The sequence below is a fragment of the Theropithecus gelada genome, chromosome 2 (assembly GCF_003255815.1).
Source record: "Theropithecus gelada isolate Dixy chromosome 2, Tgel_1.0, whole genome shotgun sequence".
Taxonomy (NCBI): domain Eukaryota; kingdom Metazoa; phylum Chordata; class Mammalia; order Primates; family Cercopithecidae; genus Theropithecus; species Theropithecus gelada.
The window spans coordinates 106,701,904-106,718,496 of record NC_037669.1 but is presented as its reverse complement, the minus strand read 5'-3'; the positions used below and the strand labels follow the sequence as shown (position 1 = coordinate 106,718,496).

At 53.5% G+C, this 16,593-nt stretch overlaps 1 protein-coding gene across 3 annotated transcripts; it reads right to left on the bottom strand.

Annotated features, from left to right (window-relative positions):
* Nucleotides 1–3,134: 3,134 nt before the first annotated feature.
* MAP6D1 (MAP6 domain containing 1) lies at nucleotides 3,135–13,342 on the bottom strand. 3 transcript variants are annotated; one of them, XM_025375767.1, is made up of 3 exons: nucleotides 12,887–13,342; nucleotides 5,241–5,358; nucleotides 3,135–4,723 (listed from the first exon to the last, which is right to left on the bottom strand). In XM_025375767.1, exons 1-3 carry the CDS (start codon nucleotides 13,285–13,287, stop codon nucleotides 4,643–4,645), a joined length of 600 nt encoding a protein of 199 aa, XP_025231552.1. In that variant the 5' UTR covers nucleotides 13,288–13,342; the 3' UTR covers nucleotides 3,135–4,642. The 3 variants fall into 3 exon arrangements, with proteins under 3 accessions (XP_025231552.1, XP_025231553.1, XP_025231551.1); XM_025375768.1 differs by having other exon boundaries at nucleotides 4,420–4,672; XM_025375766.1 differs by lacking the exons at nucleotides 3,135–4,723; nucleotides 5,241–5,358 and adding an exon at nucleotides 7,238–7,729.
* Between the last annotated feature and the right edge of the window lie 3,251 nt (nucleotides 13,343–16,593).

Sequence of the window (16,593 nt, the reverse complement as noted above, 5' to 3'; positions counted from 1 at the left end):
ACCATACAAGATAAAGGATTACAGTTACATAAAAGTCTAAAAAAAATTGGAAATGGACATAATTATTTCTGACGGCTTGGGGCAGAAGAAAACTGCATAAATGAGCTCAGAGCTTTCTTAAAGCCAAGGCAAAGAGAGAATCAGCTCCTGGTGTCTAACAAAGAAACATACCAGGTTACCTGGCAGGGTAAAGTTGGACGGTGTTGAGGTCTGAAAGAAGTTACTCCTATGACACGGTCCTTATGCTGTGACCATCTGCTAGCATATGGCTCAAAAATAATGAAAAATCCAGAAACATCAGAGCTGAACGATTTTGAAATCTTTGGTTCTTCAAAGGCATTATGATACAGTCCAAGTATGTAACTTTCTGGGGACCAGACTTCGCTGAGAGTCAGAATGGAGAGTCGAAGAGTCTGGCGGCTGAGAGTTAGGGGTGTGCCTAGGCTCACCTTCATAAATGTTTATTGTCTCAGCCAAGGTTTTGGCAGAGCGACACAGCAGGCTCGGATCAGTGCCACAGGCAGTACCTTGAATGACTTGGCCTCCAGGTTATTGATTGAAGGAGCCCTGTGTGAATCGGGCCAACAGAGCTGGGGTTGAGGCTTCATCTTGACCCTGTTCAAAGGGGAGGTTCTTCCATCTGTCGGGTGGGCTGCAGGGCCTGGCTTTTCTCAAAAGCTGCTTTTGGGAATGTGGCCTGAGTCCTGGAGTTGTGTACTGTGGAGCACAGAGAGGCGAAACCTTGATGTAAATGCCTGCAAACCACCTTGACTTGTGGAAGGACCTTTAGGACTTTCCGCCTGCAGAGCGTCACAGCGCAGCCCGTGGCTGCTTGAGGCAGCTCCTGCAGTGGCAGCTTGGGTCGTGAAATAAACTTAACATTTTCTTTTGTCTAGAATTTGCTAACAGGTTGAACTGCTTTTTACTTATTTATTTTGAGACAGTCTGGGCCGGGTACGGTGGCTTATGCCTGTAATCCCAGCACTTTGCGAGGCCGAGGTGGGCAGATCACAAGGTCAGGAGATCGAGACCATCCTGGCCAACATGGTGAAACCCCGTCTATACTAAAAATATAAAAATTAGCCGGGCATGGTGGCGGGCGCCTGTAATCCCAGCTACTCGGGAGGCTGAGGCAGGAGAATCGCTTGAACCTGGGAGGCGGAGGTTGCAGTGAGCCGAGATCGTGCCATTGCACTGCATCCAGCCTGGGCGACAGGAACAAGACTCCATCTCAAAAAAAAAAAAAAAAACACGGAAGCTGCTCTCCCACCCAGGCTGGAGTGCAGTGGCGTGATCTCAGCTCATTGCAACCTCCGCACCCTGGGTTCAAACGAGCACGTCTGGCTAATTTTTGTATTTATAGTAGAGATAGGGTTTTACCATGTTGGCCAGGCTGGTCTCAAACTCCTGACCTCAAGTGATCTGCCCGCCTCAGCTTCCCAAAGTGCTGGGATTACAGGCATGAGCCACCATGCCCGGCTTGCTTTTTATTTTTAAAAACTTTTTCTTTACAGAATTATTACAAAAACATTTATAGAAACTTTAGCAAGCATAAAAAATGTGTTTTAAAAGCTCCTCATAATTCCCCCTCTGAAAGATAATCACTGCTGACATCTCTCAGTGCCTGTCCGTCTGTCTGCTATGCGTATTATACATGTGTGTGTGAGATAGGTAGGAGTTGGGGCCACGTGGTTGAGACTTGTCTCAATTGCTCTTGGATCACTTGCTGAACATGTTAGGCCTGATTAGACCTAAGTGAGTGGGAAGGAGTTTCATCAGAACCCACATCTCCTTATAAATAAAGAGGCCAGGCTGGGTGCCGTGGCTCACACCTGCAATCCCAGTGCTTTGTGGAGGCTGAGGCAGGAGGATTGCTTGAGCCCAGGAGTTCACGGCCAGCCTGGGCAACCATAGGGAGACCCTGTTTCTACAAAATTTACAAAAATAATAAAAAATGGCCGGGTATGGTAGCTCAATGCCTGTAATCCCAGCACTTTGGGAGGCCGAGGTGGGCGGAACATCTGAGGTCAGGAGTTCAAGACCAGCCTGGCCAACATGGTGAAGCCCTGTCTCTACAAAAATTAGCTGGGCGTGGTGGTGGGCGCCTGTAATCCCAGCTACTCGGGAGGCTGAGGTGGGAGAATATCGCTTGAATGTGGGAGGCAGAGGTTGCAGTGAGCCGAGATTGTGCCGCTGCACTCCAGCCTGGGCAACAGAGGGGGAAAAAAAAAAAAAAAAAAAAAAGCCAGGCATGGTGGTGGCATGCCCCTGTGGTCCCAGCTACTTGGGCAGCAGAGGTGGGAGGATCGCTTGAGCCCAGGAGGTTGAGGCTGCAGTGAGCAGTGATCACACCACTGCAGCCTGGGCGACAAAGCGAGACCGTCTTGGTGATGAGGATGGTGCACCCTCAGAGGAGCACTGGAGTTGGTGTTTGTGAAAGGCTGTATGCTGTGCACTGCAGGGGCTCTTGTCCATTTGTTTGCCTTGCAGTCAGGCCTGTCTGGTGTGGTGAGGCCTCCACTGCGGCTACCCCAGCAGCACTGCTAGGAAGGGACAGGCCTGGTTGGTCCTGGCTGAGGCGCAGCAGAGCTGGCCAGCCCATTATAGGGAAAGAACAAACGAGCATCCCAGGTGCTGTGCAGGGTGACATTGGCCAGGGGGTGGTGAGGGGCTGTGAGCACAGGGCATCAAGCTAGAGGACGCTGGGAGCAGCAGGTGGGAACAGAGCTGGCTCCAGGGAAAGTGAGGAGGGGGGACTAAGGCAGGAAAGAATAATCCTAACACCTGCGTCTCAGTTATTTCCTGTACTGAGCACCCCACCCATAAACACGGATATTCTCAGCAAGTTACAAAATGTAGCTGGTAGCGTCCTCGCTTTTCGGGTAAAGAAACAGAACCCCAGTTGCTCACAGGTGGCGAGTGGAGAAGCCAGGATTAGAGCCTGAGGAGCTTCAGAGAGCCCCTTTTCCCAAGGCGCCTGGGTGAGGGTGGGCGACAGGGTGGGTTCTGTGGGCTGCACCTAACACGTGCCCTGCAGCCCACACAGCAAGAAGTGCTCAGGATCAACAGGCCTCTGAGGTATGGAGGCAGCTGGGCCCCACTGAAGTCCTTAGCACCAAGAGACCGGAGAAAGAAAGCATGAGAAAACTCGTGTTTACAATTTAAGAAATTGAAACTGTACATTTTTGCATTTTAGTAAAACTGAGATTGTACAGTTTAATCTCATTTCCACAGACACCCAGCAGGCAGCCTCTTTTCTCTTAGAAAAATCAAACATGCAAGCCGTGAAGTCTGAAATAGCAGAAGCCCTTGGATAAGCACACGGTTTGGACTTCTTTAAAGTGAGCCTCTCACCAAGAGCATTTCCTTTGCTGGCATGAGGGGAGGGCTATGCCTGCCAGGGCTAGCACCTGGAAGGGACGCTGACAGGCAGCCTGAGCTGGAACCACTGTCCCACCTGCACGTCTGGTGGCTCTGAGACCCAAGTGGAGTGCCACCATCTGCAGCTTAAATGCTCGTCAGACTAGAGCCACTTGTGGGCCGGAGAGGAAGAAAGATCCAAAGGGAAATCCACAAATTTCCTTACTGAAGACTGTCCTGAGCTTGTGCCTCTAAGCTTTAAAAAGGGATGTAGACCCTTCAAATGTGTGAAGGGCTGCTGTGCAAAGGGACCAGGCGTGACCCATGTGGCCATGCTGGCTGGAATTTACGGAGAAAGTTAGGAGAGAGCTTTGCAAAGAAAATGAACTGCCTCTTCAAAAGGTGGTGAGTTCCCTGTCACTGTCCATGTGAGCAGGGTAGACAGAAGGGGAAGGGTTGGTGTCGATGACATTTGAAGGTATTTCAGGGAATGAGACAATGCCACCTTCCCAAAAACAGTCCCCGTTCTTAGCCAGTGTGTACGGTAGTGTCCTTCTCGTCATCCTTATGTTAGGGGGGGGAAATAATTAGTAATAAAATGTAGATTCAGTCTTTAGACACCTACCACAAGGTAAATGTGATTCATTCAATCCCAAGAAATGTTTTGTTAAAACATGAAGCTCATCTTGGCCATAAGGAGGTCTGTGAAGTGGAAGTCCGTGACTGACGGTCTGTTTCTTCCAGAAATTTCCTCCTGGATATTCAGCATCACCATGAGTCATGCAGGTGATGGCCCAAGATTCCTACAGCTTCAACTGCAGGGGCCATTTGTAGGAAGAGCCAAGGGTCTCACCATAGGTTATAAAATTAATCAAGTGCTCATGCATCCTGGGAAATCCACCAAAAGTGGACATAACTGGTTCTTTCAAGGGCCGGATGTGTCCACATTCCTTAGCTTCCATGGACCAATTCGGTTCCCAACTGACTTGCTCCTCAGGCTCCTCTGATTTCAAAACCCAGAGATGGCCAGATGGCAGTTACGAACGCGGGAGCCTTCCACAGGCTTCTCAAGAGGACGCTTGAGGCTGAGCTGAGCTGGGTGTGCCAAGTCCATCGGTTCATCTGCCCTGCACCAGCACCTCAGCCCTGGTGACAGCTTTGAGAGGGGCTGTGCCCTCCTGGAGGGGCCCATGCCATGCTCTTGCCCAGCCCCACGGTAGTGGGTCCTGAGGCCGCTCCCCAGCCCTCTCCTGTCAGCAGCCACGGTGTCACGGTGAGGCAGTCACACGTTGAGAATCCGGGGAGCTGAGGCCTGAAAGATGGCGGAGGGGTTAGGAGTGAACTTCTTCCTCACCTCTGGGACCTGAAAAATGGAGTGTGGCCACATATCAGCGGGACTTTTCCTTACCTCCCTACCCCCCAGCTCCAGGAAAAAATCCCCTCCCATCCTGTAGGAGTCGAGACCCGAAGGGTCAGAGGGGACTTGCTCACCGTGAGCCGTAGGCGTCATAGCATTAGTGGCTCAGTGGCACATGGACCTTCCATTCTGCTCCCTGAACCACCTGGGAATCGGGGAGCCGAGGTGCCCCCACTCCCTCCCATCGCCTCTTTCCTCTTACATAAATGCTCCGATACTCGGGCCAAGGGTAAGACGGGGATTTAGGATGCAGAGACCCTGCTCACCAGAGAGGCCAACACTAGAGGGCCACCCAGCTGGCTAATGATGAAGGAGTACCTTGGGTTTTTGTTCACGACATCTGGTTGGCATTGCTGTCCCTGGTCATAATTCCATTTTACACCACGAAAATCTGGCTCCTAATCCCTACCCAGGTAAAGAGGCTTCTATACCCACACCTCTGCCGCACCAGCTTCAGGCTGACCTGGAAGCCGGCCCCAGGGCTGCTGTCCCATCCCGAAGTGTGGGTTGTGATGACTCGGGCTGGTTTTGCCTTTGTGGATCTTGAGGGCTTCACTCCAGTCCAAGCCTGGAATTCCTGTCTGGAACAGAGAACACGGTCACAATCTTGCACAGGGGCAGCCATCCCTTTACCTGACTCCCCAGGGGCTGCTGCTCTGCCCCATGCACGGCCCTGCCCACTGCTGAGACCCTCAGCTCCAGGAGGTCCTTATCCTCTTCCCAAAAACAGAACTGGCAAGGCAAGCGCACTCCCGCGCAGGCCCAGCTCCGGGAAAAAGCAGGTGTGTGGCCGCCCGGCCCCTCACCTCAGTGATGCACTGGGAAATCTGGGCTTACCCCAGCCCCTAAGGAAGTAGGAAAGGAAGTTTATTCTCACACTGCAGGCGAGCGCAGGCTCAGGGCAGAGCTCATTCAGCACCTGCGTCTCATCCAGAACGCGCCAGCACCTGATACTGCTGGGTCTTGGAGATGCCCAGTCCCGGTGCTCTCCCTGCACCCCTGCAATTCTCCCACGCCTGCTCCTCCAGAGCCAGGCTGCTCCAAGAGACCCAGGTCATGGTGGCCACTTATACCTGTAGAGGAAATGCCCCCAGCACCAGGCACAGCCCTGGCTCACCAGACCCGCTTAAGACTGAAGACAAAAATAAGGCTCAGAACTTAGTTTTTTATACTTTGTCTCATTAACTCATGCAGAAGAATGGATCGCAGTGACCATCTCAAAAGACTCCAAGGTGGCCTGGCCTTTGCACAGCTCGGTGCATGGTGGAGGGAGGGAGTGGATCATGTGCTCCTGCTCAGCCTGTGGCGGGGAGGGTGGTGTGATGGGGGAAGGCGGCCCCTGGAGGGAGAGGATGAGGCTGGCGCCGCTGGCTCCGTGTCCTGGGAGCAGCTTTTCTCCATGAAAAGACAGTGCTTCCATTGCTCTGAACACAAGGGACCTCCTTTAATCCTACCCACTGCTCTGTAAGGCGGGGAGCTCAGAAGGCAGAAGTCCTTGTGTCCCGGGAACACCTGACCAAGGTGGAAGTGTCCAGCTAGCTGGGCCCGGCACCCACATGAGCGCGGGATTGCTCCTGCCCAGGCTGGACTCTGCCGGGGTTTGGCTTCGGGCCCTGAGGTCAACAAAGCTGCCTTTCTCCTTGGCAGCTGCACAGCTGGGGCACCACTGGGCAGGCTGTGTGGGCAGGGAATGGCTGTGTCCATGGCCAGCACTGGGGTGCCAGGAGGAGAGCTGGGCCGGGGCCCCATCAGGTAATTTTCACTCCCGAAGCTGTGAGGTTCTAAAGACCAGCTGCCTAAACCATCTGCTGCCCTGTTTCTCCTGGGGAAGCAGGTCCTCCCCTGGGCGCGCCCTTCTGTCCCCAAAACACTTCGCGTGCCCATGCTGAGCCCTGGCTCTGGCATCCTGAGCCTGCTGCCCTGAGGTGGCTGCAGGGGTCCCAGAGCAGGAAGTGACCAGAGCCACAGACTACAGCAATCCTGGGGGCCGCCAGAGGAGGGAGTCAGGGCTGGAGTCCAGATGGGAGAGGGGATCTTAATGGAATCGGCAGGACCCGGTGACTGCCTGGAGAGAAAGAAAACAGACTAATGCTCAGGCCAAGAAGACCAATAAGAAATACAGGCCCCCTGCCTGCGATGCCCCCCTCACAATGCTCAAGCATGTCCCAGCATCAGCCCCGGAAGGAGGATTGGGAGGCCTGGGTTCTCAGCCCAATGTGGTTTCAGACAAATTGCTCAACTTCCCTGAGCCTCAGTTTCTTCTGAAAAGTGGGGCTGCTGTCCCATGTGCCTGAGGTCATTGTGAGTCTTTGTATCGGGCACTCAGTAAAGTGGGGCCGAGTCTTGTGGAACTTGAACGATCAGCCCTCTAATTGCCCCGCCAAGGAAGGAAGGACGGAAGGAAGGAAGGAAGGAAGGAAGGGAGGGAGGGAGGAAGGAAGCCACCAGAGAGCAAGGACTGTCTTCCAGAAGTGGGCAGGGCTAGCACCTGGGCCAGAGGTGCTGGAGAGAATTCGGAGGGAGCCTGTCAGGTGGAAGGAGCCAGGCTGGCTGTGGGTAGGACCTGCTGTGCCCATGTGGCCAGGCAAGCAAGGCAGATCAACTCACATGCAGACCAGAATCCAGCAAGGCAGGCCCTGCAGGGGTGAAGAAGTTGAGGCCTGGGGATCCTGGGTAACCCTCAAGAACCTTGAGTTAGGAGTGGCCTCACATCTTCAGGATTCCTGGCTCCGTTCGTTTCCTTGGCTTTCTGAATTTCTTAAAAGTTTGCTTAGATGATGTGCATCTTGCAAGACAAAGCTGGATGGAGTGGCTTGTGCCAGGTCCCAGAGCTGGAGGGTGGGGGTCCCAGAGGCCCGCTGGCATGGCGCTGGGGGGGTCAAGTTCAACAGTGATCCTGTGTTTCTGTCCAAATTGGGAGCAGGGGTCCGGGCAGCCAAGCTCTTGCTATTCCTGCTTTTTGGATGAAGAAAGGGTCAGAAAGGCTGACCCGGCCAGGTGCGGTGGCTCACTTCTGTAATCCCAGCACTATGGGAGGGCAAGGCAGGAGGATCATGAGGTCAAGAGATCGAGACCATCCTGGCCAACATGGTGAAACCCCGTCTGTACTAAAAATACAAAAATTAGGCCAGGCACAGTGGCTCATGCCTGTAATCAGAGCACTATGGAAGGCCAAGGCGGGCAGATCACGAGGTCAGGAGATGGAGACCATCCTGGCTAAGGTGGTGAAACCCCGTCTCTAGTAAAAAAAAAAATCCATAAAAATTAGCCAGGCATGGCAGCAGGCACCTGTAGTCCCAGCTACTCGGGAGGCTGAGGCAGGAGAATGGCATGAACCCAGGAGGTGGAGCTTGCAGTGAGCCGAGATCGCTGCCACTGCACTCCAGCCTGGGCGACAGAGTGAGACTCCATCTCAAAACTAACTAAATAAATAAATAATAAAAATACAAAAATTAGCTGGGTGCGGTGGTGCGCGCCTGTAGTCCCAGATACTCCAGAGGCTGAGACAGGAGAATTGCTTGAACCCGGGAGGCAGAGGTTACAGTGAGCTAAGATAGCGCCATTGCACTCCAGCCTGGTGACAGAGTGAGACTCTGTCTCAAAAAAAAAAGAGAGGCTGACTCACCTGAATTATTTACACACCAGGAGGTAAGAACTCCAACAAGCCCTGACTCCTGTCTGTCAAGGCTTTTCCATAGCTGGCCTGAGGACACAGTTCAAGAAAGCAAGTGACTCCAAGGAGGCAGCTCTTAAGGGATGAAAACCCTTGGGGGCTACAAGTTTGATCTCTGGGGCAAGTCACATGGGTTCCACTCCCTTCTCTGCCATTCAGAGCTGTGCCAGCCACTCAGTTTCCTCATCTGTAGAATGGGGACAGCAAGCACTACATGAAGGCCACAGGGCTAACCTGAGGGAGTGCTGAGCCTGGTGTGTGTTAAAGCAGAGAAGGTGACAGCTAGCACCTTTACCGTCACCAGAGCTGGGAGAGCCCAGCAGGACATTCACTAACCATATGTTCCACACAGATGAGGTACTGCTTTTTTTTTTTTTTTTTTTTAGGGGGGTGGGGACAGAGTCTTGCTCTGTTGCCTAGGCTGCAGTACAGTGGCTCTGTCTCGGCTCACTGCAACCTCTGCCTCCTGGGTTCAAGGGATTCTCCCGCTTCAGCCTCCCGAGTAGCTGGGATTACAGGTGCGTGCCACCACGTCCAGCTAATTTTTTGTATTTATAGTAGAGATGGGGTTTCACCATGTTGGTCAGGTTGGTCTCGAACTCCTGACCTTGTGATCCACCTACCTCAGCCTCCCAAAGTGCTGGGATTACAGCTATGAGCCACCACACCTGGCCCCCCGCTTTTTTTTTTTTTTTTTTTGAGACAGAGTCTTGCACTGTTCCCCGGCCTGGAGTGCAGTGGTGCAATCTCTGCTCACTGCAACCTCTGTCTCCCAGGTTCAAGCGATTCTCCTGCCTCAGCCTCCTGAGTAGCTGGGATAACAGGTGCCTGCCACCACACCCAGCTAATTTTTAGTAGAGACAGGGTTTCACTGTGTTGGCCAGGCTGGTCTCGAACTTGTGATCTGTCCGCCTCAGCCTCCCAAAGTGCTGGGATTACAGGCGTGAGCCACTGCACTCGGCCTCTTTTTAACTTTTAAATAAAACATAGGCCGGGCGCGGTGGCTCAACCCTGTAATCCCAGCACTTTGGGAGGCCGAGGCGGGTGGATCACGAGGTCAGGAGATCGAGACCATCCTGGCTAACATGGTGAAACCCCGTCTCTACTAAAAATACAAAAAACTAGCCGGGCGTGGTGGCGGGCACCTGTAGTCCCAGCTACTCGGAGGCTGAGGCAGGAGAATGGCGTAAACCCGGGAGGCGGAGCTTGCAGTGAGCCGAGATCGCGCCACTGCACTCCAGCCTGGGTGACACAGCGAGACTCCGTCTCAAAAAAAAAAAATAAAAAAAAAAAATTAAAAAAAAAATAAAACATAATAATAACTTCTGTGATAAGCATCCTTACTGCTAAATCTTTGTTCATATCATCATTTCTTTGGGATAAATTCCTACCTGTGGAATTAAAGAGCCAAAAGGTATGAACTTTATCCCCCCAATTTTATTAGTTTTAAAAACCAAGCTGGGCACAGTGGCTGATGCCTTTAATTCCAGCACTTTGGGAGGCTGAGGCAGGAGGATCACTTGAGCCCAGGAATTTGAGACCAGCCCAGGCAACACAGACCCCATCTCTTAAAAAAACAAAAAACAAAAAAACAGGTGTAGTGCCCGCCTGTGGTCTCAGCTACTCAGAAGGCTGAGGTGGGAAAATCACTTGAGCCTGGGAGGTTGAGGCTGCAGTGAACTGAGATCATGCCGTTGCACTCCAGCCTGGGCAACAACAAAAAACCCCCCCAAAAACCCCAACCATATCATTATTTCCAAACCATACAATTCATCCATTAAAAACGTACAGCTGGATGACTTTTGAAAAATGTATCCACTTGGGTACCACCACCATTATCAAGACACAAAGAACATTCCATGTCCCCAGGGGGAGGCTCCCTCATAGGTCCTCACTTTGTAAGGAACTCGCTGGGGGACAGTGGTTGCAGGGTGGGTCTTGCATTCTCTGACACGTCCTCAAGCTGAGCTGCTAAAGCTGGAGTGGGCAACACCGAGCCGCAGTGCTCAGGCCCTAGCCAGCTGGAGGAGCCTGAATGGCGGAGAGTCTGGAAGGCCAGAGGTCCTGGGAGTGCAGCGAATTCCCAGTGGCTGAAGTTCTAGGCACCAGAGCAGGGCAAGGGGTGGAGCTTGCAGGGCGGCAGCTTCAGCTTCGGGAAGGAAGCGCTTTCTGTTAGTTACAGCAGTCTGACCATGAAGCGAGCTGATTTGCACGGCGCTGGGCTCCTCTTTACTAGGGATGTTCTAGCATAGGCTTAGCTTTTATTTATTTGAGACAAGGTCTTGCTCTGTTGCCCAGGTGGATTGCAGTGGCACAAACACTGCTCACTGTAGGCTTGACCTTGCAGGCTTGAGGGATCCTCCCACCTCAGCCTCCCAATCAACTGGGACCACAGGCAGGCACCACCACACCCAGCTAATTTTCTATTTTTTGTAGAGGTAGGGTCTCACTATGTTGCCCAGACTGGTCTTGAACTCCTGGGCTCAAGTGATCCTCCCACCTAAGCTTCCCAAAGTGCTGGGATTACAGGTGTGAGCCACCATGCCTGGCTGGCTTAGCTTTTAGAAGCAGTCCCTCAGCCAGGCACGGTGGCTCATGACTATAATCCCAGCACTTTGGGAGGCTGAGGCGGGTGGATCACGAGGTCAGGAGTTCGAGACCAGCCTGACCAATATGGTGAAACCCCGTCTCTACTAAAAATATAAAAAATTAGCCGGGCGTGATGGCGCGCACCTATAATCCCAGCTACTCAGGGGCTGAGGCAGGAGAATTGCTTGAACCTGGGAGGCGGAGGTTGCAGTGAGCCAAGATCGTACCACTGCATTCCAGCCTGGGCGACAGAGTGAGACTCCATCTCAAGAAAGAAAAAGATCAAAAATAAAAATAAATAAAAATTAGCTGGGCATGGTGGCACAAGCCTGTAATCCGAGCTACTCGGGAGGCTGAGGCAGGAGAATTGCTGGAACCAGGGAGGAAGACATTGCAGTGAGCCAAGATTGCACCACCGCACTCCAGCCTGGGTGACAGAGCGAGACTCTGTCTCCAAAAAAAAAAAAAAAAGTTAAAAAGATAGGTAATGCATGGTCGTGTTACAAGGGGAAAAAGATAGGTAATGCATGGTCGTGTTACAAGGGGAAAAAAAGCAATGGTTCAAAAGAGCAGAGTGAAAAGCCTCCTTCCACCCCTGGCAGTCCCCATCAAGTTCCTCTCCCTAACGGTACCATCTCCTCAGACATCCATCGGAGGCATCTTGTGCTTATTTGAGCATATGTGTGTGTATTAATACCCCTTTTTAAAACACAAATAGCCTACGTGCTGCTGTGCACCTTGCTTTTTTGGTATGCGTATATTTAAGATCCGCTGGGCTTCAGTATCCCATTCCATGGCTGTGCTATAATTAACCAGTTCCCTACATCAGCAGGACAAGGGGGTTGTTGTACAATGTCTCCACGTATCTTACACTCCTGAGCTCCCCCATTACCTTTTGGATACCTATAGGGAAAATCCCTACTAGTGAAATAGCTGCACCAAAGGAAAGGTAGTGCTTTTAATAGCCCCACATTAGAAACACCCTAAATAGTCAATGGTAAGGAAGTAGATAAAACTTTAAGATATACAGGCATATCCATAGGATAAAATACTGCACGTTTATTAAAATTCATGTTGCAGAACATCTAGTAACATGAACAGACTTCTACAACTGATGAAAAAAGTGTACAGTAAGACTCTAACCATGTAAAAATATATCAGGGCATATGCACCAAATGCACGTTACGAAGTGGAAAGAACTCATCTGGGGAGGGATTAAGGAGATAATTATTTTGTTGTAATGTCTGTACTTTCCCATTTTTCTACAGTATGAATTACTTTTGTAATAAAAGGGGAAAAGGGAGACAGCCCTCGGTAGGAGCAGAGCTGGGCTGGGAGGCGCAGAGGGCCCGCAGACCCGCCCTTCCTGAAAGCCAAGTCAGCAGCCCCTGTCACAGTGGGACGCTGAAGGGCTCACCCACTCGGGACCCTGCGCTCGGTCCTCACCACCAACGCCTCCACAGAAGGCAGTGACCGGAGGCAGCTGGGGGACTTGGCCTGCGCGCACGCCTCGCACGGCTAGGCCCGGCGGTGGGAGTTAAAGGGAGGCCGATTCCAACTCGGCTGAAGGCAGGCCATTCTGACGGCTGCCCCCAGGAGGGCGGCTGCACGCTCCCGGCACGGAGGTGCTCGAGTAATGAGTCCGGGCACGCAGCAGCGAAGGCGACGCCTGCAGTGCCCACGGACCAAAGCGGGTGACCTCTGAGGCCGCCGGCAGCTCCGAGGTCGCGTGGGATTTGGGCTCCAGGAGCCTCCGCTCTCCCGCCCACCCCATCCCGCTGGCTCCGGGCCTCCGCGTCCTCCCACCACAAGGTGGGGACTCGCTGCGGCCCCTACCCAGCCCATACCTGTACGACGTGGTCGCTGCTCCAGTCGCGTCCGCGTCGCCGATGGGCAGCACGTAGACCCCGCGGGCGCCGGGCGCAGGTGGCGCGGAGGACTGCGCGGAGGATTTGCTCCTGCGGCCGCCCGCCCCCGGTCCGCGCCCCGGCTGCTGATCCTTGGGCCCGGCGTGCGTCGTCCACAAGCCGAAGTCCCGCTGGTATTGAGTGAGCGGCACGTCCCGACCGGGATCCCGGGCGCCCGCGGCAGGCTGGCCCCTGCGCGAGGCGGCGCCGCCCGGGCCCGGCTCCTCGCTGTCGAGGTCCGAGTAACCGTGAAGGGTCAGCGGCACCGCCACGTCGGAGCGGTCCAGCTGGTTCCAGCGCCGCGCCAGGCAGCACAGGCGGCTGATGCAGGGCCACGCCATGCCAGCCCCGGCGCCCGCCGCCCCGCTCCCGGCGCGCGGCGCTCCCGGCCGCGCCTCCTGCGCCCAGCGTCCCCGCCCCCGCGGCCCGCCTCGCGCCGCCGCAGCGCCGTCCCCCGGCACGGGGGTGGGCGTCCCGGGAGGGGGCGCACTCGCGGCAGCCCCACTTGGCCGGGGCCGGCTGCGCACGGCTGGAGCTGGAGGGAGCGGGGACGGGGGAAAGGCTGCACCGTCGCCAGGGGGCACCGGAAACCACCTACAGTCATTTACAAGTGTCCATCTCGAAGAATACCTCCGAATTGAATCCAAAGTTCCCTCAGTGTCATCTTATAAATGGCCCCGGCTTCGCAGAGGCCGACGGCCGGATGGTCGCAGGCAGGCGCAGTCCGCCAGCTGGGGGGTTCTCCACGTGGCCTCGGGACGCCCGGCAACTGCTGCATTTGTGCCAGGCTGCACCTCAGGGACTCCGCGAGCACAAGGGCAGGTGCAGCAATGAGGGTGTCAGGAAAGACTCGGGGCCCTGCTTCCTGGAGAACACGTGTTTCAGTCAGCCTGTGAGTCGCAGCCTATTTGCCTTTACGATGCTAGTCTACATTTGTGACAACCAATCCACTTTTCATTAGAATTGGCATTAGCCACCAATCGACCTTGTCCTAGGTTCTGAAATTCCTAATTTTAAAGCATGGCCATTGCAAAGGCTTTAGTTTGATAAAGGGGCCACAGAACTGGCCACTAAACTATCAAGTTCCTTTCCTCCTGCGCATGCATGGCTGTGTTCAGACAGAGCTGTTGAGGGATCCTCCAGCGTAAAGGCAGGTCTGTTCAATGCAGGACACGGCCTCAAACAACTCCCTGACCACCCACAAAAGCCTTTCTGAATATTTGAACGTGCTCTCGGTATACACTGCAAGCCAATTACTAATAACACTACTGAGACAGCATTAATTACCCAGAGCTCCATTTCAAGATTGTACTTGGAAGGTATCCAGTCTGCGCCTGCAGTACATCCCTGGCCAGTCAGAAAACAGATTCATCTCCCAAAACACTGCCTGCCTTAGCTTGAAGTTGTAGCAAAGTGACATGACAGCTGCCCAGAAGTGGCAGCAGGTCAGCTGAGCAGGCCAGGCCGTGGCTCAGCAGGCAGCAGGCAAGGCGCCACGTGTAGGGTGAGACCCTGGAAGATGACACACAGGCCCGCGTAAGAGTGAACTGCCTTTGTGGACTGTGCGCCACAGCCCTGGGTTAGCCAGCCTGGCAGATGGCGCTTGGCACTAAAATTCTCCATCTCGCAGGAAAAGAGAACAGCTCTCTTTTTATTACTTCATTGATCCAACAACAGTCAAAGAGCACTTACTATGTGCTAGGAATAATTCAGGGTGCCTTCAGGAGGTTTAGTGTGGTAGTGACGGACGGAAGTAAGTGTAATTGAACTGACGAAGCCAGGTCAGCATGAGAGGGAGGCGGGCTGGGGAAGGCTGGACTTGCCACCTGTTGTGAGGGAGGGTGGTTGGGCCAGGTGGGAATGTAGGTCACAGGGAGGAGGGTTCAGCTGAGGTAGCAGATCATGGAGGGTCTTGGCAGCCACACTAAGGAATTTGTTTTTCATATTGCTGGATGCGGGTGGCTCATGCCTGGAATCCCAGCACTTTGGGAGGCTGAGGCAGGAGGACTGCACGAACCCAGGAGTTTGAGACCTGCTTGGACAACATAGTGAGACCCTGTCTCTACAAAAAACTTGTAAAAATTAGCCAGGCCTGTGCCTGTAGTGCCCGCTACTTGGAGGCTGAGGCTTGAGCCCAGGACTTCAAGGCCACAGTGAGCTATGATTGCACCACTGAACTCTAGCCTGGATGAGAGAGAGAGAGACCCTGTTTCAAATAAATAAAAGTTTTTCACAGGTGACAACAAAGGAATGACAGACGTGTTGTTAGCACTCTGGCAGGCATATGGAGAAGCACAGGGACGCTTTGGAGACCAGATGGACGAACAGGCCCAACAGTCCAGGGACTAAGAGGTGAGGACCACCATCGAGGCACAGGCACTGGGAGCGCTGAGGGGCTGGATTCTAGAAATATGAGGCGAGAGAGGGAGATCTCGAACGGCTCCGGGTTTCAGACTTCACTGATCGCTCACGTCACTCCTTAAGCCGAGTGCTATTTGAGGGGCCTGTGCAGGGTGGAGGGTGGTCCCAGCACCTGGAACCGTGCATGTGTTGCAGTAGACACATTTACTAAGAATACAGAGAGATTCTGTGGGTCTGGAGCTCAGAATCCTCACAGATAACTGAGGCTACAGGAAGTGCACCCACTCAAGAGGTGTGTGGAATGAGGGAGATGGCAGCCACGGCACGTTCCTAGGTGCCCCACACTTCAGATGCTGGAGGCGGCAGCACAGCCCAAGAGGCCCACGGGCCAGTGAGTGCATGGCCTTGAAGGCAGTGATTGCAGGTCCCCAGAGAAGCCAAGAAGAGAAAGTGAAGCTCCCTCGTGGGCAATCAGGAGGGGGGCTGTGGATAGCAAGGCTTTTGTGGCCACAGCCAGGCTCTGGCCTCCCCAGGCCACGCACAGAGGTTCCAGCATCGAGGAGTTTTATGGACCAGGAGGTGCTACAGGGAGTTCTTTTTCCCAGTCACAAAGCAGGGACAGAGAAACATCTTCATTGCCTCTTTGCCTGGTCTGCCCAAAGCATGACGTCAATTAACGTTGGATTCTAGAGGGAATGTCCCTATGAACTCAGCCTCCTATCCTATCTCTGGAAAATGCATCTTAACTCATCTGTGTCGCAGAGTTGTTAGCGGATGTCAGAGCAAAGCAGTGTGGCCTTGGACACTGCCCCTACATCACGTGTGCCCTGTTTCCTCATTGGCAAAATGATGGCTGGGTTAAGATAACTCTCTCCCCTAGAAGTGATACGAGTTTAGAACAGAATCCTGTGCCTGCGAAGAGTAACTGTCCATCACAGTAGAAATCCAGCCTGATGGAAGCAGGATATGAAGGACTGCCAAATACTGGACAATTTCTATGTGCTGGGTGCATGCTCCCATGCAGTTCTCACCTACCTGGCAAGGTGGGCACCACTCCCACTCCTTTTCCAAAGCTGCCATTCCCATCGCCCCATGGCACACAACCTGAGTCAGATCGGCCACATGAGGCTGACATCAGGGCCTTCACTCCTCCCAGGACAAAGGTGCAAGACTTGGCATAACATTTTGAGGCCATGAAAAGACTAAAAATTATCCTGTAACTCCAAGAAGAACAAACTCTCAAACTGCGTTTCCTAGATGTCATTCTCAATCACGAGGGTAACATG

Excerpts from the sequence above, each read along its gene's own strand:
- MAP6D1 (XM_025375766.1), bottom strand. The coding sequence starts at position 13,287 with ATGGCGTGGCCCTGCATCAGCCGCCTGTGCTGCCTGGCGCGGCGCTGG. Across the intron at positions 7,730-12,886 it reads GCAGCGACCACGTCGTACAG|GAATAGCAAGAGCTTGGCTG; the intron begins GTATGGGCTGGG and ends TCCAAAAAGCAG.